The following is a 24406-nucleotide window of genomic DNA, read 5'->3' on the forward strand; positions in this document are numbered from 1 at the left end:
GTACTTCTGTGCTTTCAGGAGCATTTTTGCCATCGTCTTTGGTGGATTCTTTGCGAGGGAGGCCACGGGATCTCTGGACCTCAGTCCCGCTTTGAAGGTCGTCAACTGCACCTTGTCATCTGCTTCGTCTACCTCCAGAGTCTCCCGGGTGAAGCGTTTGACGTACAACCTCAGAGTTTCCTTCTCTCCTTGTCTAATGGTGAGCAAGTAGTCTGCCGACCTCTTTGGACGTTGCCCCCCTATGAAATGGTGCAAGAAGGCATTACTTAATTGCTCGAAGTTGTCTACGGATGAGGTCGGCAACTTCGTGAACCATTCTTGTGCGGCTCCTTTGAGAGTGGTGGGAAAGGAACGACATAGTATCTCGTCAGGTGGCTGTTGAAGACCTAAAGTCATCTTGAAGGTATTAAGATGATCTTGAGGGTTTCTGAGTCCGTTGAACGGCTCAAGTTGAGGTAAGTGAAACTTCGACGGCACAGGGCATTCAAGCACCACCGTGGTGAAAGGCGAATCTGTGGCCCTTACCATCCTATCTACGCTCCGATCCATCTTCTCCTTAATGGCGTTCCTTAGTTCGTCCATCTCCTTCCTCATTTCTCGAAAGAAATCTGAATTCTGCTCGTCCGGAGTGATTGGCCTCTAATAAGTATTCCTCTTGTGGCTATCCCCTTCTCCCTCCGGGTTACCTTTGGACCTGATCTCTTCCTGTTGGGCCTGTTGGACCTGTTGGAGTCGTAGCTTTATTTCTTGGTTTTGCTTGGTGAGTTCTTCAATGGTGGCCGTAAGAGCTTGAACTTGCTGGGCCAAGGCTGCGGAATCTGGATTGGGTTCCATCTTAATGTAAAAGGTTGATGGAAATTACGTTCTCAAATCTGAATTTGAAAATGTCGTTCCCCACAGGCGGCGCCAAACTGATGAAACGTGAATTCGTCAGTCAAGGTGGGCAGATAGAACTCTTTATCAACGCGAATGTATCCTCTATGAGGGTCACCGGTGTGGTACCTGCCACAACACCTCCGATGCCAAAGTTAGAACAGAAAAACACTTTGTGAAATGAAAATGGAAGAACAAGATAATGATGAATACTTTCTTAGAGTGTGAATGTATGTACCTTCTACTGACAATGTGAGGACTTTATATATGTGATTTTGGTTGCTAGCCGTTGGGGTGTTAATGCCTTTCTTAGTAACGCCTCCTGCCCAATAATGGGGCTTTTAATAGGCTCCCAACGGTCTGCTTGGCTGGTTTCGTAACTGCTCAAGTCACTGGCTGGTTTCATTGAATGATTTTCTTGCCCTCGTCAATGATGACTGATTTCCTCGTCAATAGGGATGACCTCGTCATTAGTGTTGACTTCGTTAAGGGAATGTAACCTCGTCACTCCCATCAGTTATTATACCAGGGGAAAAAAAATCTTGTGTTCCGGATACATGCCATTCCTTCTCAAACTATTAAAAAAAAAAAATCCAATGGATGTTGTTAGATGAGATTCATGGGGAGCCAGCATGGCCTTTATCAAAAATAAAAAATAAAAGCAAAAACAAGCGGAAGCTCATAGGAATTATGTCAGTTGCGACATCACCCAAAAGATTTAGAGGGTTATATGATATATCCATTGTTATTTTTGTTGTTGTTAGTTAGTTAGGCCTTGTTTGGGTGGAAAAATATCATCACTCATTACTCATCACCCGATAACTCATTTTCTATTACTTAAAAATCTCCAAATATCGCTTAAACCCGGTTATTTTTTCAAATCCAAAAACTCAAAAATGTGGGACCTACACTCTGAGGAAGTGAAGAAAGATGGGAGTATACTCAGTGTAGTGATGTGGTTGTGTAGATGGGGTTGTAGTTGTGGAAGCAAATGCTCATTAGAGCCGTTGGTGGGGAGTACAAAAAGGAGCTGTGGATTTGACTCTTCTCTGACCATAGGGCCTGCTAATGTGAGGGTATTTACGAAATTACCACCCATTATGCTATTTTTGTAACTCAAAAACACCTAAAATTTGTTTTTGTTTTCAGTAACTCATTACCCGGTTTGGTGAGAACTGAGTGGTGAGAATTGAGTGATTTAAACAAAACCCCAAAACCCATCCAAACAAGCACCTTCTCTGTGGGACCCACTTATTTTGGGTGATGAGGGATGGCAATAGGGGGATGAGTAATGGAAACCTACAAATCCAAACAACCCCTTAGTTTTCCTCTTCTTCTGAGTCACAACTAAGTTATCTTCATCCTCACCAACCGAGTAATTGAGTTTGTTTCGTTTTAGACTGGAGATTAGAGATTTCAGTTTGCACTCGAGTATCATTATCTCACAAATAGAGAATCAAATGCACAAAACTTTTAAATTCAATGTGGGAGACTATGAATATAACTTCTCCCATTTAAATTTTCACGGCTAAATTCTAATCCTAAAAACACCCATAAGGCCATAACCCTTTTTTTTTCTTTTTCTTTTAAGAAAGCGAATATTAAAAGAATTGTATAAAACTGAGATAGAGAATGTTGATTGACTTTTAGACCTTCTAAGATTTTTTTTTTGGATTTAAAAAATAATTATAAAGCCTACATCACACTTAATCTCACTATTTGGCGCATTAGGCTTTTCCGTTCAAGTACAGACAATAATTATTTTGAACAAAAAAAAAAAAAAGATTAATGATTATAGTGACACATTTGAAAGGTTATGGATCATTTTAAAAAATGGGACAAAGGTTTAGGAAAAAAATGATAAAAAAAAAAAAATTGTATATATATACTGGTAATATATCCATACAATGCATGAATTTATAATAAATTTTATGTGAAAGAAAAAGTATATCATAAAAATAATATCAAAACTATCATAAGCTACTTAAAATTCTAAATTAATTATCATAATACATACATATATTAAGTCACTTGATGTAAGAACAATATGTAGCGTGCGATTTTTAATATATTAAAATATAAAATTATGATAGATGATTAAAATAATTAAAATAAATATTAAATTTGATTTCAAATTTATGCTCTGTGTGTTTCGATATAAAGAAAATATTTTACCGTGTTTGTTTTGTTGTAAAATCTTGTTAAACGTAAAACATTTTACAGTCAAATTGAAAATTAAGGCAAGAAGAAGTAAAATATTTTACACTTAAAACAAGTGTAAAACATTTTACATCTCACGCTCAGTTGCTTCTCCACCTCCCTAACTCCTCATCAACCACGATACTCTCCCTTTCCCCAACTTCTCATCAACCATGACCCCCATAGCCGACCTTGCATCACCGCTCGAGGCCTCTTGTGGCCACCATTGTGGTGGTGGCTTCCATCTCCACCATCGCTGAGCTCCTCTAAACCCCAAATGTCACCATTGCCACTAGAGATGGTGTGCTCCTTTCATCTCACCCTTTTTCGATCACATTACCACTAGAGGTTCTTAAGTTTTGATTTTAGTTTTTGGCTTTGTGGGTTTTTGTGTTTTCAATATGAGTTTGTGAGTTTTTTTGGCTTTCTTTTTGGTGGTTATTGGAATGGTTTAGTTGAATTTGTGCTGATTTGGTGGTTTAATGTTCATATATTATGGATTGCTGGTGATTTTTATGCTTAGATTTTTTTATTTTTGGTAAACAGACGATGCATTAAACAAAACTAAACACTTACAGCAGTAACAACTCACATCCTATTGCAATAAACACCATTCAAGTCATCCTCAAAAGCATTGCAAATGTCCACAGGTGGACTTACAAAGGAAATAAAATCAAGCTCCTGAGCGGCACCCATTCTAGCAAGCAAATTCGCACACTGGTTGACTTGACGATAACAATGGGTAAACTGAATCTGATGGAACCGCGTTGCCAAGTGTCTACAGTCATCCAAAATGGGAGAAACAACGTTATTTTCATAAGCATTGTTCTTCAATACATCCACCACAACTTGAGCATCCAATTCAACCATAAGGGATTCAATGTTTAAATTACAGCAAAGTAGAAGGCCCTCTCTCAGCCCCCATAATTCTACTACGAAGCTACTCGTTGAGCCAATGTGTCTTGTAAAGCCCGCAACCCATTCTCCCTACTCATCCCTTACTAGGCCACCACAACCAGCTCTATCCAACCCTCCCAAGCATGATCCATCTGTATTAAGTTTCTTCCAGCCTGTTGGAGGCCTTTCCCAACGAAGGTTCCTACTGATTTTGTGATTCAGACTCCTGGGAGATTGCACACAGTAGATAAACTCTAATACTTGGTCCATTATCTCCTTTGGCAGATTTTGGTTCACCCTTTTCCCATGAAAGACAACCATGTTCCAGTTTTTCCATAAGCACCACATAGCAAAAGAAAAAGTAATTTTCCAAGGGGGTTTCTCTTGGGCACGGCTGCAATTGGTTTTCCCATTAAGGTTGATCCAGTCTTGAAGATTACTCATCCAAAAATCCTGGTTAGAAGCACACACACCTAGCTGCATCCAAATTCCCTTAACCCATTCACAATCTCTAGTAGCATGAATAATTGATTCCGGCACCCTTTGGTAGATTGGACATAAGTCTTCAATTGCCACCCCTCTCTTAGCAAGGCAACTCCTAACACCTATGCTATTATGTTGGCACATCCAAAGGAAAGTTTTGATCTTGGGCAGTGTTTCAAGCTTCCAAATCCACCCAGAACTGAAAAGAGGAGTATCTACATCAGCCGTGGCAATAGAATAGGCACTCCGAAGATCGAATGTGCCCCTTGGATTACCTGACCAAGCAAGCCTATCTTGACCTCTACTCGTGATAGGAATGGGAATGGCTTGGATTATGGCCTTCACCTTAAAAGGGAGATCAAAAGGAATCCGCCCCCAATCCCAACTAAAATCTGAAAGTAAATCACATACCTTCCATTGATCAGCTCCTTGGATTAGAGGACCTTGTATCATACAGCGGAGAGACCCCTTACCCGTCCAATTGTCCCACCAAAAACTGAGATTACTATCCCTTCCAACCGTCCACATGCTACCCTCATTGAAAGTACCCCTCCCTATCTTAACAGCTTTCCAAATTTGCTAACATGGCAGCCTATCTGCATTAGCAGAGCTGGTCCTCCTCTGATTGCAGTACTTTTTCCTTAGAACTTGGGTCCATAATGCTTCTTTTTCAACATACAACCTCCAGTTAAGCTTGGGAAGCAAAGCAGTGTTTCTGCCCTTAGCAGTTTGCAAACCAAGACCACCCTTCTCCTTTGGTTTCGTAACCTTTTGCCACCCAACCCAATGAATTTTCTTAGACGACTCCGACGACCCCCAAAGAAAATTTATATTCACTCGATCAACTCCCTCAAAGATTTTGTTCGGAATGTGTGTACACTGCATGACATATGCAGGGATAGCCGCCGAAGAAGCTTGAATAAGGACTGCCCTTCTAGCCAAAGAGAGCAAGTTAGCTTTCCACCCCGCTAACTTATTTTTAACCCTATCAAGAATGAAGTTAAAATCTTGAGGGGAAGATCCGGCGTGCATGCTTAGATTTTTAGGTGATGGCTATCTTTTTTCTCTCTTCCATATCTAGTTTTGGGGGTGGTTGGTGGTGGTTTATGCTCATTTGGGGATGGTTGGTGGTGGTTTGCATATTCGTATATTTTGTCATTCCAAACACTTAAAAATGTCTTCATAGTAAAATTTTTTACATTTAAAAATATTTTACATCAAAACAAACGAGGTGTAAAAAAAAATTGATGTATCACAATTTACCCAAAAAAAAAAATGTTTCAAATATTTGTTTACTAGGTGATTGAAGCCCACACATCACATTTATCACCATACCACTTTTTAAATTTTGTATAATAAAATTTGTAACATGTCTTAATAAGATAAAAATAATTTTGAATTTCTTCAAATTTAATAATTTGAATTTTAGATAAATTAAATTATCCTTCTAACCACACCTTTTCGAATTCAATTTTTACAATGAACTTGTTTGAGTTGTTTCTTAAAAAAAAGAAAAAAGAAAAAAGAAGAAGTTTATAATGAAATTTAACTTTCCCCCCAATTAAAACTCAGCACGTGTATGAAAGCTTTAGAGACCCAAGGGTGGTGATTTGGTCATGTACTTAAGGCACAAGGTTATTTGAATCGAAACACTTCTGGCGGATCATTGAACTTTGAGAATAGTTCTCTCTGTAACGTTTCTACTTCTAGGGTTCTTTCTCTTTCTTGATAACAAACAAGTCGATCTTCACTTCAGGTACCTCACTCTTTTTCTCTATGTTCCTTTTTTATTATTATTATTATTATTATTATAAAGCATTATATTCATGGATGTTTGTCTTATGTTAGGTTGTCCCTTTCGAAGGTTTTAATTCCTCAAATTTCGGAATTTCCTAGTACAGAGTTGTCTCTGCTCTGTTTTTGTCTCTGTTCGATATTTGGGCATTTGTTTTGGTTCGAAAACTTGCCAATAGGGTAGTGAAAAAAATTTGATCTTTTTTTGCTTTTCATGGTTTTGGGTCTGGAAATGTCTGAGGCTGAGGAGATATTAGCGTGGTGGACAAATGGGGTTCATTTTAAATTTTCATTTTTATTTATTTATTATTTTTTTAAGTTTAGAGTTTGGCAATGGTTTCTTGATGTTTACAAATGAAGATCAGCCATTACTGTAGGACTTGTGCTGTTTGCACGTTAAAGAAAGAGGGTGTTGAAAATGTGGCTTGTTTGGAATTTCTCTTCTAAACCAAAAAGAGTTTGTTTAGGGCCTCTGTAAATGTAAACCGATGTCCCCAATGTGACTTTTTTCACTCTACGTGGTCCATACAACCAAATGATTGAATTTAATTGGCGTGCCGAAGATGCAACACCTAAGGAACTGTATGTAAGTTTTGCCCATAGTGGAAAATTTGAGTAGAATAATAGCATGGTGAAGGGAAGGGAAAGACTAATTCATTGGGCAAATTTGGTCCCAATGTAAATGTCACATTGGGTACATTGGTTTAACAAGGCCTTACATAAACTCTTTTAGTTTTGAAGAGAAAATCCAAAGAAGTCACATTTTTCCTGCTCACTTTAATGTGCAGAAGTTTGTTGTTTCCTATACATCTAAATGTAGGCCCTAAACTTAAGTAGAGACGAGTGGTCTTTCCTCTATGTAAGGCTAGAGACAACTTTGGAGGTTTAAATTGTAGCATTATTTGCTCTATAGTCTATATTGACTTTCGGATTGTTTTTGGAAGGTTTGGTGGCAAATAGATTTTTTGAAATGAATTGAATTCAATGTGGATCATTTGAAAATTGTGATTTTGCATATTTCTAAGTGACCTTTTCCTTTATGGGATGTTAACATATCAAAGAAGCTCTGAGGCTTAAATTTTTAACTAGAAGTTTTGTTTTTTGACAGTTTAAGTTTTGAGACTTGTTATGAGATGCACCAGGAATAAAAGACATGGCATCTGCCAGTGAAAGTAATATTGGCCTATTCTGAGTAATATTAACTTACCTTTGTGAAAACCAAACAAAAAGCTGTAGAAGGATAGTATAGATGATTTTCATTCCTATAATCTGTTTTTGCTTTAGGATATAATTATAAATTCTTTACTAATTAATATATTTTTTTTTTAATTTTTGAATTTCGTATAATCTTTGTCAGCTTTTAGTTTTTTTAGTTTTATAGTTTTTTTTAGCTTACAGCATACTTCCTAGGAAATTAAGAATATTATGTGAGGGAATTATCTTCTAGATTTGATGGACTACAGGTACTTGACATATATTTTTGGTGGTTCGAATCAGAAAATGTCTAGTGGAGGGGTTCCAGGTGGGGCTCCAACAAAGATTATTAATGTTGGAGCTTCTTGCCAAAGTAACCATGGAATGAACCATACGGCTTCCCATCAGGAGAATGCCTGCAATGCAGTTGTTGAAAGGTGATTAAAAGTTTCTTATGTGTCATGCTTTTCATTTTTCTTAGTACCAATATGTTAGCAGCTGAACAGAAGTTACTGTGTTACAGTATTTTTATATAAGAATTTTTATGGGAAGCAATAATTGGCACTTTTAGACTATAGAGAGCTGGTTCTTTAGGCTTCTCAATTTTGATTGTGTTCTTTCTTTTTACCAAAAAAAAAAAATATATAAATAAATAGAGCAGCAAAGAAGAAAAGGGAATCAAGAATTATTGGTGGAGGACTGCGCCAGTTCAGTGTTATAGGTGTGTACAACCTAAATTGATTTACTGCAACCTGTCTTTCTTAAATTTGTGCTTTAGCATATTTTCTCAGTTCAATCATGAAATCTACCAACCGTAGGGATGTTGAAGCCTGAATGGTTTGTTCATGGTTTAATGATTGTCAATAGTACGACTGGTAATTCTTTGCCATTTAAACAATTTGTTTTTGTTCTTTTTCTCAGTTTGTCAGAAGTTGCAGAGCAAGGTTAGGACTACATATAATCAGGTATATTTTATGTTTTGATTGAAAATGTGAAGATTGTTTTAGTGAAGAAGCTTTTTGGAAGAGAATCAAGAGCTCCCTCTGTGCTAATTGTCTCCTTGATCAAATTAAATAAGTTTTTTTGGCATTTTTTCTGATCACGAATATTTTACATTTACTTCAATGGTGATTTTGGGATTTCACTTTGACCTTCCAAATAAAAATCATGCTTACTCAACTTGAGCAATCTATTGAGATTTGAGAAGCCATAGTTTAATGTTGTATATTGTGCAATTTCGAAGCCAATAAATTTATCTGAAATGGCATTTCCTCCTTCCATAAGAATGGGATGGAGGGTAAGTCATGGGTTCTAGACCCATTGAGCGCATGAATAACTTACCAATAAAAAATATTATGCAAATAAAGTGAAATTTCAGGTCGAAAGCTAGATTTTTCTATTTGACTAGAATCTTAAGTAATATCATAGCATAAGTCATTCCTTTTGGTGGTCTACGATTGTGGAACATGCTATGTTGTTTTTCTTAAAATCGTTGGGTAATGCATCATGGAAAATAATCTGTCACTTTATTTCTTAAGTACACAGGGCTTAATTTCAGGTTTATCTATAGATCATGCAATTGGCCTTATAGGGTCCAAGCAAAAAGAAAAAAGAAAATGTACTTATGGGGAACGATATCTTCCACTTCACTAAATAAGCACCCCCCCCAATATGAGTCCAACAATGGTTGTTCATATATTTTCACTGGGACTCGTAGAAGAGTCTTTGCCTTTTCTGATTGATTACCTTGTGTACTTTTAATTTTTAAATTTGGTGGATTGGTTGATGAGGTCCAGGTTGCAGATGAAATAATTGCAGATTTTGCTGGAACACATAGTGATACAGTAGTGCCTTTGGAGGTTCAGTTCAACTCAATAATTAAACATTTTCTTTTTGCTTCAAGCTACTTTATTATGTTGTGAAATGACATTTTGGTTAATCAGTCTGATGAGAAGAATATAAGACGACGGGTATATGATGCACTAAATGTTCTTATGGCGATGGATATCATTGCCAGAGACAAAAAGGAAATCTGGTGGAAGGGACTCCCAGAAACAAATATGAAGGATTTGGAAGAGCTTAAGGTTGGTAAGCAACCTCATTTTTTATTTACTTAAATTACACTACAAAATTCATGGGACCTCTCTCTCTCTCTCTCTCTCTCTCTCTCTCATACACACACACACACACACACATGCACATGAACACACTAATGAATCCCAGAATATTTAAATAATCTGACTCTGTTAATTTTGTTGCTGTTTCTATGCAGGCATTGCATGCTGAGATGATGAATAGGATTGGAAAAAAAGTAGCCTACATGAAAGATATAGAAGAACAGGTAATGTTATGTGATGATGCTTTATAAATTTGCCATTTGATGATTATGTTAGATTTTTAAAACTAAAAAAAATTATTTGAAGAATAATCATTTTACTGTTACCTAGGTGCAGTCTGCAACTCCACACCAGTGTTTTATGTATTCTTTTAAGTGAGATTGGTATCTGTATTGAACATTCTCAATTCTACATATCAGTTAATAGTTTTAACAGTCCTCTTTGTCTTCCCATGTAGCTTAAATCTATCATGTGATTTTTGTCATCATCTCTGATTAATTTATTGAGTATTTGTGATAATACCAGATCATTAATATGCTTAATGCTGTCAACAGTGTGTCTAATTAATGCTAAATAAGTAGAAATATTGTAGCTCTCAAAGTTACAGCTTATTCTTTGTATTTGAAGTTTTTAAAACCATGGTATAAGATCCTCATTTTTATGCTAATCATGTACATGATATTGGCAAAGATCATTTTGGGTGTTGATATTTCTTTCTCCAAAAGGTAAATGGGTAAGTAGGTCTATGTGTCAAACTGGGAGCATTTAATTGATGTCCGTAGTTTGTTTCTTGTGCATTTTAATCTTATACAAACATTATAAGAAAATCCGTCATTGGAGTAACCTTTTAGAATTTCCTCCGCTTATAAGTTATTGGGGGGGGGGGGGTGAGGTCAATGGTTCTAGACCTATTACTGCATTTGTAACTTACCAATGAAAAAATGTATAGAAATAATTATTAAATTCCACAAGCTAAGTATTATGTGGAATGATGGCATGTAAATAGGGCTTCAGTTTTTAGCAAATAGATACTCCTTTTACTTTACATAAAAGATATAATGAAGTTGAAACTTGACAATAGTATACTCCACATGATTCATAAACTATTCCTACATTCATGTCATGTTATACGACCTATTTTCCATATTTCAGAAATTTCAATTAGTTAGGATTATATACACCAATATTTTTGAATCAACAGGATATATTCATGGCATTTGGATGAGACTGGTAGGCTCAAGGGTTTAATACTTACTGCATATACAAACAAAGAAAAGTTAGAATGAGGACAGTTTATACTTATTTATTACTCTGCTTTCCATGTTCTCAATTCTTTTAATGAAATGATTTTTATTTTTAAATTCTTGTTAGTGAAATTATTATACCTTTTTTGTGTGTGTGTGTTCTCAACCGTTTTGTGGGAAAAAAAAAGATTGTAGGTCTCCAGAATTTGATGGCACGCAATCGTCAGTTACTTGAGTGTGGAAGTGCCTCTCCAGAAGGAAGATTTTCTTTGCCTTTTCTACTGGTTCAAGTATATATTTTCGTTCAATCTATATGTTTGTTTTGTTTTAATAAATAAGTTTGTTTGTTTTGCATTAGTTGAAATTTGAAACATTATTGCTGTTCTGTTCTGCATTTCCACCTTATTCTATTTCTGAAACTATTTATCTTGTTTATGATTAGGATGAACTGGAAACTTATGCTTACATTGTTAATGCAATCTTCTTTAGAGCTTAGAAATCCCTAATGTTTTCTGCTAAAAACATACAAGCTTTTTTTTATATTGTAATGAAAAAGTTTAAATATAAGCCCCTATTCTCTGCCCCTTTAATAATTTCTTTTGCTAAGTAGCCCCTTCAATAACTACTGAAGATAACTGAAAGTTTTATTCTACTTGAAAAAAAAAAAATCAAAATTTTCTGAAAACCTTTTATCTTGTTAAAATGCAAGTAGGAAAAGTTACGTTAGTGGTTTGGAATTATGAAATACATTCTAGTTGTCAGTTTCTGTTTATGTGGGTAGTGCATTACCTAATTGTAACCTCTCTTTCTCTCTCTAGACAACCCCTCATGCTACGGTTGAGATAGAGATTTCTGAAGACATGCAATTGGTGCACTTTGACTTTAATAGGTACAAGTAATTTGCCTCATTATGAGGAGAATTTAATGTTGTTCTTGGTAATGAATCTCATACCACTCTGTTTCATTTGACAGTTCACCCTTCTCCTTGCATGATGATGCTTCCGTTCTGAAGATGATGCGGTACAACCAACAGCCAGAATGTAGAGATGTTTCTCCAAGTTCTTTTATGCAGTCTTCTTCAAGCTCAGGCACTTCTCAAGGGCCCAAACCCTTTCATTGGAACTCTGAAACACACTCTCTGAGATGAACATATATTGGAAAGCATAAGTAGGTTTGTTGTAATGTAAGAAGGGAAAAGAAATAGGAAAAGCACACGTTTAAATGCATCTCAGCTGATGTTTATACGTCAATATATTTTGTTGTTTAAAATTGTTTTTGGATATCAGCAGCAGTTGCATGTTTGCTTTTGATTTTTAGGCTGAAGAGAGCCTTTGCTTTTGATTTTTAGGCTGAAGAGAGCCTTGTAAATGGCAATGTGTTAACATGTAACATGTTTTTGGGCAATACAATTGGAGTTTATCGCATCATTAGCTTCTAATGCTGTATCGCAAAAGATGACCGTCAAACTGTTTATTGTGTTATGCATGGGATTTGAACACGCACAGTATCATATGATCAACTATATCTCTTTATTTATTTATTATTATGGTTTTCTGAAATTAGGGGTGGGACGTGGGAGGTGATTTTTTTAAATGAATAAAAAAAAAGGTAGGTTTTTGAAGGTTGTCATAATCACATCCTACCTACTGAGTGTTGAGCCATAGCTAACTTGGCCTCACTAGGACACCAATGGCACTAAGCTAGGGTTTTACAAATAATCCATAGGTGATTCCCATTGCAAGAGTAAAACCCAGGACCTAGTGCCTGTTAAACTCTTTGGAGTGAACCTGGTGACCACTGAACCACTGCCCGTGGTGGTAGTGGTGGGTATGGTAGGTGATTATTGATTGGTAAGGGTGTCCTTACTCAGCATTCATCTATTGTGAAAATAGTTGTCCTTAGCATTGCTCTGTATTGGTAAATATGTTGCAGAAAAAAATGACTTGAAGGATACCACTCGCCTGATTAGCTTTCTTCTAGATGTGATCATAGTTAATAGGTGTTCAGCTTACCTTAGGGTTTGAGAGGATTATATGAAGGTATAGCTTATATAGATCGTGGACCAGATTATATGCACTACAAACTCAATGATGAGTGAGTTTTCTTGTGGATGGTGATGTTATAACTTTGGGCTTTGTCATGACTAAGCTCTAACAAGTATTGCTCTGAATGGGCATTTGTAGCTGTCTCCGTTGATTAATTGTTGAAAAAGATATTCATTATCGAGCACCAAAAAGAAAGATTAAAAGAATATGTCTATTTAAGAATTTCTTATTTTCGGTAACTTATTTATGTAATGTGAGACAAAAAATCAAAAGTTAGATTATTTAAAACAAAACTAAGACAAAAAGTAATATAAAACTTACAATCAGTACATGAAATAAGTAAAAAGTCATCTTATAATTACTTCCCAAACTAACAGAGTAAGAGTATTGTCAAAGGTTAGAGGAACCTGAAATAAGTTAATCATCCCTGCCTCACTTTAAGGATAACTCATGTGCAGCATTGTTTGAGTGCCTACTGATTGCTTAGGTTGTTCCTCGATCATTGAATATATGTAAAAATGGTATCAAAAGAAACAAGGAACTGATTTGAACAATTTGCTCTTTTTCTTTTTGCTTTTCCCAAAATTTGTTGGGGGGAGAAAATTGGTAGTAGAGTAGAATGGAGGAAACTTTGACATGGTGAACAGAGTGTTTGCGAAAATCTAAATGTCAGAGTGTATATATATAAATAATATTAATATATATTTTTGTCATGATTGTCAGTGTTTGTTGGAGCGGAATTTGGTACTTCGATAAGATGGCTCCTGGATGGAAGACGTACGGAATATTAACGAACTTAAGTTCTTTTGTCTTCGTCAAAGAGCAGTCTACTACTCTCATGTCCTAAATTTCTGCCCCTCGTTATTTATTTTGAGTTCTCTACTTTTTTTTTTTTTTGTTTTGTTCCCCCCCCAAAAAAAGTCTAAATTTTAACTTTGAATGAGAAGAGAAAGTAATACTGTTAAATAATAAAATAAATATTCAAAAACAAAACAAAATATGGTCAAATACAAAACTATATATATCTAAGGATTGAGCTAATACCAGATACTATTAGAATTTTTTTTTATTCAATTTTATTCCTAAACACAAATATCATTTTCCATCTTTGATTGCTATTTATATCATTGGCAACCTAAAAGAATAAATCTAGATACAACTAATTGCATAATCAATTTCATAATTTATTGACTTGTGCGACTGTGGGTGGTCGACAGTTTTTACTCACCACTAACTTGTGTTATCCCACATTTTTTATTGACTACTCATAATTGCACGAATCAACGAAATTGGATGTGAGAATAGTTGTGTTCATAGTATTATTGTACTTAAACACTCCATTATACATATAATTATTATAATATATAGGAATATGTTAACAAATGTTTGTAGGGTAATTATTAATAAACCATAATAAAAAAGTTTTGACACCGCTTTTATAAGAAATATAAAAGAACTATCAACAACATTTATTGTTTTGTCAAGATAGTTTTTGACAAGTTGTTGGAAGGCAGCATACATGTTATTAGTTCAAGATAGTTTTTGTAATGGGTAATTCTTGTTGTACATAGTGTATGAAACAATTGAAATTGTGACTTCAAGTCATAATTTCAAACTTGATATCATTTTAGTTGTTTCATGTAGTGTGTGTATGTACACACAATGTGCAACAATCACTACTCTTTTGTAATTTATTTAAGAGAAGTAACTAGTGCGCATATCTAATTAAGTGCGCACATACATAGTACATGCATTTTATAAGAGAACTCGTGACTTTAAGTCATGATTTCAAAGTTCGAAATCATGACTTAAAGTACGCACACACACTATGTGCAACACTCACTACTCTTTTGTAATATAATATATCCAAGAGAAATGATTAATGCACACAGTTAAGTGTACGCATAGTACATACAACTGCATTTTACAAAGGAACTCAATACATAAAGTAACTAGTTCTCTTATAAACTGTAGCATGACCATGCTCAGTGTACACTAGAGTGTGTGTAATAGACACCAACCTTTATCAGATTAAAAAAAAAAAGTGGGAGAAAAGGAAATACCGAAAGAGAATTGTAAGGGGAGAGTGTTAGGACGCACTTGAAAGGAGCGTGAGGTGGCACACATCCATATTAATTCGCCATGCAAAATAAAGACCTAAAAGAGTGGGGGGAGGGAACAGAGAGGACCGGGGAAAAGGCTTACTCGGTCGGGACACATCGACTGTTTTGTTTTCACAAATATACAGTACACCACACCAAGCCACCAAGAACTAACTTTTCTTAATTATTAAACAAATTCCTTACCTCAATTTTTCATTCATTACTTTAAGTACTACAAAATCATTATTAAAACCTTGGTATTGCCTATGTAATATCATTAAATAAACATATAGAGGGCTGGTCTGCACTTTAATTTCTCTCTCTCTATCAATGAGACAGACAGACAGTCATACATTTTAACTTTTTCTTCATGCTAAGAGAGAAAACCACTTACTATAATCTCTTTCTCTCTTTCTTTTTTTCCAAAGCACAGTACCCATGTACCCAACAGAGCATCGCCAAGAAGCTTATGAGTTAAGAAACATCAACTTCTCTAAACCCTAAAAAGCAATAAAACAAAAAGAGACTTAGTGAGAAGGAACAAACAAGAACTAAAATTATATATAAATATATCAAAAGGACCCTCCTTTATTTTGCTCCTCATTCCCACCTTCCCTTCCTTTCTCTTTCTCTTTCTTTTTATCTCTCTCTCTCTCTCTCTCTCTCTCTCTCTCTCTCTTTGATGTGATTCTCCACTATTATCTCCAAAAACTTATCAACCTTTTACAAAAGAGAGAAAGAGCAAGAGCCATGGTTTTTTCATCACTCCCAGCTTATCTTGATCCAACCAACTGGCAACAGGTAAGGGTTTTCTTCAATTTGTTCCGATGGTTTCTTTGCCAAAAAAGCCAAAAATTCAAAAGACAAATATTCCTGTTACTTTTCTTATATCTTCTTGAATATACCAGATATTAGATTTATTTATTAAGTTTATTTTTTGTTCACTTTCTTTTTCTTTTTTTTTGGTTTTACAGCAACAAAATCATCCAACTGGGACTAGTAGCGCAGCAAGTTCCCATCTTCTTCCACCTCCACCACCACCGCCGCCACCCCCACAACCCCATATGGGTGGAGGCGGCGCGGGCTCGATCAGGCCTGGATCCATGGCCGATCGAGCCCGGATGGCCAACATACCGATGCCAGAGACTGCATTAAAATGCCCAAGATGTGACTCCTCAAACACTAAATTTTGCTATTTCAACAACTACAGCCTCACTCAGCCTCGTCACTTCTGCAAGACTTGCAGAAGGTATTGGACAAGAGGGGGTGCTCTCAGAAATGTCCCAGTAGGAGGAGGCTGCAGAAGGAATAAAAGAAGCAAAGGGAGTAGTAGTTCAAAGTCCCCAGCAAGCAGTGCTGATCGCCAATCAGCTAGTGCTGGTTCAGCTAGCTCAATTCCTTCTCATAGTGGAGCTGGAGATATGATGGGCTTGTCCTCACAAGTCCCACAGCTGAGGTTCATGGCTCCTTTGCATCAATATTCTGACTTTCCTTCGAGTGAGATTGGCTTGAACTATGGCTTGAATTATGGTCATCCCATGTCAACACCAATGGGACTAGCTGGGGACTTGAATTTTCACTTAGGAAATGCTTTAGGAGGAAGTGGTGGTGGTGGTGGTAGTAGTCATGGGTCTTTGTTATCAGCTGGGGGAGTAGAGCAGTGGCGATTGCAGCAAACCCAGCAATTCCCCTTCTTGGGTGGCTTAGATCCTTCACCGGGGTTTTACGAAAGTGGTGTTGATGCTGCATCGGGTTATGTAGGAGCAAGTCAAGGCCGGGCCAAGCAGTCCAATTCAGTGGCGGCTCAGATGGCTTCAGTGAAAATGGAAGATAATCAGGAGCTGAATTTGTCAAGGCAGTTCTTGGGAATCCCAGCTGGGAATGAGCAGTATTGGACTGGTAATACTACTGCATGGACTGATCTTTCTGGTTTTAGCTCTTCTTCCACAGCTACTAGCAATCCCCTATAGGATTTTGCTACCTGCTTGTGGTTTAAGAAGCTCGCCAAGAAGCTTTAAATTGTGTTTTTGTTAGTGTGACTGCAATCAAAGAAAAGTTAACCTTATAGACATAATTCTGTCCATCTATCCATAGAATGAAACTTTAAGCCCCTCGTCCAAGTTCTAGAAATTTGAGGATAAACCAAGAACATTGTCTCAAGATCAAATGAAAACCCTAGAAATGGTAGTTTTTTTTCTTTCTTTCTTTCTTTTTTTTGGGTTCTTCCCAATTAGGTTTTCTTTTTTCGTTTTCTTTATCTTTCTTATTTAGCTTTAGGTTGCCATGTATGATCATGTTTACCATATGAGTGTATGAGTTCATGGATTTTAAACCAATCAGACATATTGATCGATCAAAAGCATTGTGCTATATTATTTGACAGAAGTTCTATGCTGACGCAAACAACATCTTCCTTTAGTGGCACTGATTGTTGCATTATGTTCCAATTTGATTACATAGCATATCAGAAGCAAAATTTTCAGGTCTTCAACTATTCAGTATTTCTAGAAACTTCAGCTAATGAGTGTAAATTTCTCCTATAACTTGATCAATTTATGGATGGTGTCATTCATAACTAAGATCCATTTGGTAGAAAATAGTTAATGCTTTGTGTTTTTAGAATCTTCTTTTTTTCATTATCGAACACACTTCAAAATTTCATGTTCTTATAAGGTACTTAAAGAATGTTGTTCTTAGAATATAATTGAGGGTTCTAGCAAAATGAAAAAGGCCAATTAACTTCTGTTATTCATCCAAAAAAGATAGGAGTATTAATAATAATAATTTCAGTCACTGCCAGCACAAAAGTGTCATTTTGTTCTCTTCACGTTGAGTGTTGCAGTGAAAAATTTTGGAAGTTAAGGCAAGAGTCAGCGGCAGAATTTGGTATAAGTCCTTTTGTTGATTTTGATTCCATTTTAAAGTTCAAAAGTTAGTCCTCAGAGGAATAATTAACTTACAACAAAATGGTTAAAGGTAAGACTTTGGCAGTCCTTAGCCACTGTACCTAATTAAATCCTTAAATTTAATGTCTTGGATGTATTGACCAACATGTGATATCCTAAATTATGTGGATTCAGTGGAATTGGATTGTTTGAGCATGTGTTGAATTCCACATTAAATGTTTATTAGGTAGATTTTGGGTTTATAAGTGATTATGAGAAGATTCAACTATAACTTGACTGGACTTTTTGAGGTGCAACCATAGATTTCCTTAGAATCTTACAAGGTATCATAGATGTGTGATGTCCCAAAATTGATTGGTTATTGAGCATATATTGGTTAATCTAGGCTTTATTAATAACTAAAAAGATACTTAATTGTGATTAGATTAGTCATTTTGTTGTTTAGTGCAAATGTGGCTAACCCTTTTCCTTAGGTCATTATATAATGTAAGCTCATGGTTCTTCAATGGATTGGTTAATACAACTATGGTTCTTTGTTGCATTGGTCAATATAACTATGTTGAATTTAGATTGGGAATCTAAGGTTCAGCATTTGAAGTAACCATACCTACGCTTTGCGCTTAATAGTAAATGCTCCATAAATGTTCCATTCCTTTTGAAGTTGCTTCATCCTTTGGGGGTAAAGAAATTGTGTTTCATTACACTGAGGCTTTTTGAAAAAAAAAAATTCATTTTTAACTGATAAAAATGGATAGAAGTATCAAAACAATTTAAATGAAGTAGGACTTCTACTAGCTAGCAATTAATGCCTACCTATATGTGGGTGAATATTTGGTCAAAATTATGCTTCTGTTTCAACAACCAACACGGCGGTTTTGAAGTTTGGTGTTGCTTATTTTGATGATTACTTCAACAATCAATTTACCTGAGGTAATTGATCAGGATGTTCTAGAAACTTAGACTAGAAAAAAGTTACTTAGTAATTCCTCCTACATCAATCAGCTTTCATCTCTTTTGTTGGGTAAGTAATAAATCAACTTTTAATCTTAAATGCAGTGAATTAACATTGAGTTAATGCTTCCTCTCATGTTATAAAATGGATTATATATAAAAGTTTTTTTTGGATATATATAACATGATTTGAATATATGGTGTTTTTTTTTTCTTTTTTTGAGAATGTTGAATATATGGTGTTGATTTCATGATAATTGTTTTTTTTTATTATCAAACTAAGAAACCAATTGGTTTTTTTATGTAAGTGAGATTTGAATCTCAAATATTTTATTTTTTTATGACAAAATACTTAATAAATTGAGTTAATTGTAACACACCGGTTTAGATGAAATGTTATGCGTCAATATGTATGTGTAAAATGCTAGATACTAAATATTTTAGGAACCTCAAACTTTGTCAGAATGATGGTTTTCTTTTATCTTGTAAAGCGACACTAACTACAACGAATCACTTCATAAAATTTGAATATGGGAAATATCTCTTGTACACACCCAATCAGACATATTATACCTACTATCACACGTTTGTGGAATAGACATTGCCCTTTGGACATAGTGCTTTTTTAGTTTTTCCTTCGTTTTCTGTGTTCTCTGTCATTCCAAAGCAGATTCAAAAAAAATCTCAGGTTTCCACCGAGAGTAGTGACTTCCAACTGATCTCCAAGCAATCAATTATTTAAGTCTTGCATGGTCTATATAAAATCATTATTATTATTTTGCATGACAGAAAGCATTATTATTGTTTTCTCTAAGACAATAGATTTCAAAATATAATAATTGTAATTGTAATCATGAAATCCCACTCACTGGTTAGGTAAGAGTGAGTGAAGGGGAATGATTTTGTAATAATATGGGAATGTACTTATTGTTGGGTGAGACTGAGACTCTGACTAAGACTGAGACTGTGTTGTCATCACTCTCTCTAAGCGTTAATTTCGTGGTTTCCATTGCAAGACAAAGGGTCTCAAAAGACGCCAAAATGCCACTCAATACCATGACCAAAAAATAATTCATTAAATAAATAAAATAAAGGAAAAAAAAAATCTTCTAGCTACCTGGGTCTTAGAAAACTGTTTGGAGAGATTTCTCGAAGTCTGTTGCTGAAGAATAACGTTAAGAGGAGACTGACTGCCACAGAAAACAGAGTCAAAAATTTCTAGCTACAACTCTGGAAAGAATGTCTGACCCTTTCGCAATCTTCACGCCCGTGAGCGCGTGTTCCTGTCACGGCTCACAAGAAGACAATGTACTTTTTGTCAGTATAAGCAACCTGACACTGGCGCTACCTCCTAGTGATTCGTTCACACACTTCACGCGCTTCACAGCAGGGTGGAGCTTTGAAAATCTTTTGCGGTGATCCTCACTGTTCCGTTATTATGTAGTATTATTGAATTGTGATTGGTTACTTGGCACTTTTTCCTAAACTTATTACTTTTTCTTATCAAGAATTAAGTATGCAAGAGAGAATTGTGATAAAAGTTATGTCTAATTTTGTGTGGTACTAGATTTTTTTTTGGGATATAATTTGCATTCATTTGCTCGTATTTCTGACACTAAAAGTGAATGTGGTCCAAACCGAAAGGACCTCACATACGTACGGTTCAAAGGTTACGGTTCAGTAGGGCCAGACTAATACGTACTCGACTCTACTCTACAATATTAATAATTTTGTGTGTGCATAGAGCATAGTATCACATTGAGTTTTTTAAGAAAGAAGACCAAAGTCTTTGGAAATGATGGTCTTAGCTGACTATAGGCCTTTTAGTTCAGGCTTCAGAGTTAACCATCTTGTGAATTGTCAATAGATTGAGACATGATAGTGAGAGAGAGAGAGAGAGAGAGGGAGAGAGAAAAGGGAGAAAATGGAACTCAAAATTAACGTGATGGGTATGATGGTTTAATTATAAAAAAGAAAATTCTTTGGAGTGACATATTTATTATATCACCTCTATGTTATCAATTTATCATGAACACAATGTAAAGTTGTATATATAGTTGTTAAGCCTACATTAATCTTTAGACTGGTCCTAGGGAATAATACACGTACTATAAATAAGATTATGATTATTTTATTTGTTCTACAAGTGCATTGGTTTTTCAAATTTCTTGAAACATAATATCTTTAACATCCCTTAAATTTAATGTGGAGGTTTGATGATACATTGAGTTTGGATTCCAAACTAGGTTGAACTGGATGTGTAAAAGATTGTACTTGATGTGGAATGAAACGCATGAGATAGATGTTGGTGACAAATGATAACCATGGTTGGTGATGGTCAATTACAATGGCTAACATTGTTTGCCGACAATTTGTCCACCGATAAATGCTTCTACAAACTGATAACAGGAAGTGACTGCATTAGTTATGGAGAACGTTATTGATGGCTATTCGACATATGGTTTGAGAAGTGCATTTATGCATGTGGTGCTTAGTCTTGGGAATTTAAATTCTAAATGTTTCAATTCAAAATATGAAGATGTACTAATTAAGTTACAAAACTCTCAACGTATAACCACATTATTTAGTTTAATATCAATACTAGTCCGAAGAAAGGTAGTAACATATATAATGTAGCTTGTTGGCAGCCTTATTGATGTGGCAACTCTTGAAAGAGTTGTAAGTCTTCATGATTAGTGTGTGTATATATATATCTTTAATTACTATATGAATCATGTGATATAATGAACACAATGTAAATTACATTATAGTAGATAACCTTAGGTTAATTCTAGGGTTGTAATACTTGCACTATAAATAGAATCAAGCTTACTTGCTTTACAATATATAGGCTTACACTAATTAGTTTAGGCATCTTGAAATACAAGATTTCTAACAACTCCAGCCAAAGTTAACACCAATATTTTTAGCACATAATATAAATTCTGAATCAGGGATCAATGGGTGCAGCAACACAAGATGTGATTAGTTTGTTAAATTTTTTGAAGTACTAAGAAGTTTTTTTAGTTTGGCTTTCCCTCTAAATGATTCATAGTTCAAATCACTGGAAAATTTTGCAAAATATCCGCCGAAAAGTCTTAAAAAAATGAAAAGTTGTTTTAGAAAAAAAAAAATTTCTTTGGCGGTATGGGAAACATAGTTGGACCAATCCTCAAAACGATATAATAAAGGTAAAAGAAAATCCCATCTCAGTCTTTAGGAAACTTCCCTGATCTAGCCGTAATAATATGCGATTACAATAATGGATTATATATATATTCCAACTGGGGCGGGTCATCTTGAAAGAAAGGAATCTGTTTGGAGATTAGCTTTTGCTAGAACCAAGGCTGCTTACCAAGAACGAATAAAGCACTTTCAAAACCCTCATGAAAAAGTCTCTCTCTCTCTCTCTCTCTCAAACAGCTACAAAGATAACAATTTTCATGGTTGGTTGGTCGGTGATCGGTCGTCTTCGCTGTTCAGTAATCAAAGGGTTACCTTATATATAGTGTGTGATCCCGAAATTATCGATTTTGAAATGCGGGTATTTGTGTGTGTGTGTATATATATATATATATATATATAGATATATACAAAGACATAGTAATAGCTAGACCATGTAAAAGAGGCCTCGTACGAAGAGAGAGTAGTAGAAGGAATTAGAGGCTCAGAAATCCAAGCCAAATCTATTCTCTCTCTTTCTCTCTATTTGTGTTCAACATGACTTCCATGTTGATGCCCACATGGATATGTGTGTGTGAGATGTCCTTAATTCCTCACTCTCTCTCTCTCTCTCTCTCACACACACACACATATTGATATAGCAGCTTTCACTTTTGTAACGTCCTTGTTATAACACATTCTTTCTCTCTCTACATGATCTCTATGAACAGTTGGGTGAAAGAAAGTGAGAGACTGAGATTCCAAGCTCTTCTGAGACCTCACGTTCTCCCACATGTACTCAATCATACACGTCCCAGATTTTAGATTCCCTAGTCATTTCATTATACGAAATTTTTCAAAGACCCTACTGGACCCACATTGATATATATGAGCCAAATTTCAATCCGATGTCGTTTCTTTCGAAACTTTCCTTAACCCTGTTAAAAATGTCATCAAGAATAAGAAATAATCCAGAGGGCCCCTCTTAGGTTAGCTGGCCCTACAATATTAGATGAACCAAACAATTATTTGTCAGCTTTTTAGGTGAGCTTAGCATCCTATGAAATATGAATTCACTTTTTTCCAACTATGTCCAAAGATCTATGTCATTGAGTACTATTTCTACATCAGGATCTTATGTGATTAATCTAATGGCATTTGTATTTTTAGCAGTGGGATTAATAAATTAACTAAAAGCCTTAATTGATGCAGATCATATCCTAAGTGGCACTCTGTGCATCAGATATGGTCATTCAACAATATTCTGGCACGAATATGAATGCATTATATTTTAAGATTAATTTTTAATTAAGTCCTGCTAAGGCATTATTACATTATGGATGCTTTGCCATTAGTTAATGACTCTCACATGCACGTGTATGAATTTTAAATGTATTCATGTTGTACAATTAGAATAATTTGGAATTAGGCAAAGAAGGGAAAAGAAAAAGAAAAGAAAAATCTACAATAAGAAAATGCAAGCTACTGTATCAAAAAAAGAAAAAGAAAATGCAAGCTACAGACACTATCATCCAAATCCTCCATTTCCTATGTAAAACTTTATTCTCAATAATTTTTTAACACTTTTATAAAATAACCAAGGATTTTTTTGGTGAGTAATAAGAGGGAATAAAAGTACATATTAACAAGAATAAATAAGCTTACCACACCTAAAGGAATCTATGGTTACAGAATAATAGATAAGAACACTTATCACTTTAAGAAATCTACCTAAGAATCAGAGTTTAATAAGAGAAGAAATCTTCTTAAAACCTAAAGGCCAAAAATAATACTCAATATTCTCTGATTTCCATCTATATATATGAGATTGGCCTTATATATAGAATCAACTTGGAATAACAAATACAACTAATTAACAAGACCCGTTAATAAGAGTTAGGACTTAGGAATTGAAAAGGAAATTTTAGAAAACAAGTAGACACAACTAGAAGCAAAAGAATACAAATCTTGCTATTTTTGGAGTGCATTCTATCAACTCAGAAAGTCTGCAGTAAAATGATCATAACATCCACCCAAAAAAAATTGAACGCAGTTTGATGTGTTGAAACTAGAGACACAAAACCTTTCAATGATATATAACTTGATACAGGCTAATTTTTCGGGATAATTCTAGAATTTAGTTTGAAACTAACCCAAAAATGCTAAAACAAGTTTTGTTAAGACTTTACCAATTTGATGTTCAATTTTACCTAAAGTTTTTAACACTTTTACAAAATCATTCTATGTCTAACACTATCCCTAAATAATTGAAAAGCACCTTCCTTTGTCATAACTTTTGTGCTGAGCATTCGAGCATTTCGTTGTTGTACCCACAAAATAGTATGAGAAGTAGCCTTGGCCAGCTTGTAGGGGTTGTTTTGAAAATTTTACCTTTTAGCTTGTGATTATGACACAATGCATGACATCAATGTAATTTTT

At 35.2% G+C, this 24406-nt stretch overlaps 2 protein-coding genes across 2 annotated transcripts; both read left to right on the forward strand.

Annotated features, from left to right (window-relative positions):
- Nucleotides 1–7617: 7617 nt before the first annotated feature.
- On the forward strand, nt 7618–12158 carry LOC115953572 (transcription factor-like protein DPA). Its single transcript, XM_031071302.1, has 9 exons — nt 7618–7877; nt 8097–8161; nt 8362–8405; nt 9237–9299; nt 9384–9524; nt 9713–9781; nt 10990–11091; nt 11620–11690; nt 11774–12158. Exons 1-9 carry the CDS (start codon nt 7699–7701, stop codon nt 11946–11948), a joined length of 909 nt encoding a protein of 302 aa, XP_030927162.1. The 5' UTR covers nt 7618–7698; the 3' UTR covers nt 11949–12158.
- Nucleotides 12159–15560: 3402 nt separating this feature from the next.
- On the forward strand, nt 15561–17310 carry LOC115953502 (dof zinc finger protein DOF2.4-like). The gene is made up of 2 exons (XM_031071188.1): nt 15561–15749; nt 15923–17310. The coding sequence occupies exons 1-2, from the start codon at nt 15699–15701 to the stop codon at nt 16916–16918; spliced, it is 1047 nt and encodes a 348-aa protein (XP_030927048.1). The 5' UTR covers nt 15561–15698; the 3' UTR covers nt 16919–17310.
- Nucleotides 17311–24406: the final 7096 nt, after the last annotated feature.

This window comes from Quercus lobata, chromosome 7, assembly GCF_001633185.2.
Source record: "Quercus lobata isolate SW786 chromosome 7, ValleyOak3.0 Primary Assembly, whole genome shotgun sequence".
Lineage (NCBI taxonomy): Eukaryota > Viridiplantae > Streptophyta > Magnoliopsida > Fagales > Fagaceae > Quercus > Quercus lobata.

Excerpts from the sequence above, each read along its gene's own strand:
- LOC115953572 (XM_031071302.1), top strand. The coding sequence starts at position 7,699 with ATGGACTACAGGTACTTGACATATATTTTTGGTGGTTCGAATCAGAAA. Across the intron at positions 9,782-10,989 it reads TGAAAGATATAGAAGAACAG|ATTGTAGGTCTCCAGAATTT; the intron begins GTAATGTTATGT and ends GGAAAAAAAAAG. Across the intron at positions 11,691-11,773 it reads GTGCACTTTGACTTTAATAG|TTCACCCTTCTCCTTGCATG; the intron begins GTACAAGTAATT and ends TTCATTTGACAG.
- LOC115953502 (XM_031071188.1), top strand. The coding sequence starts at position 15,699 with ATGGTTTTTTCATCACTCCCAGCTTATCTTGATCCAACCAACTGGCAA. Across the intron at positions 15,750-15,922 it reads ATCCAACCAACTGGCAACAG|CAACAAAATCATCCAACTGG; the intron begins GTAAGGGTTTTC and ends TTGGTTTTACAG.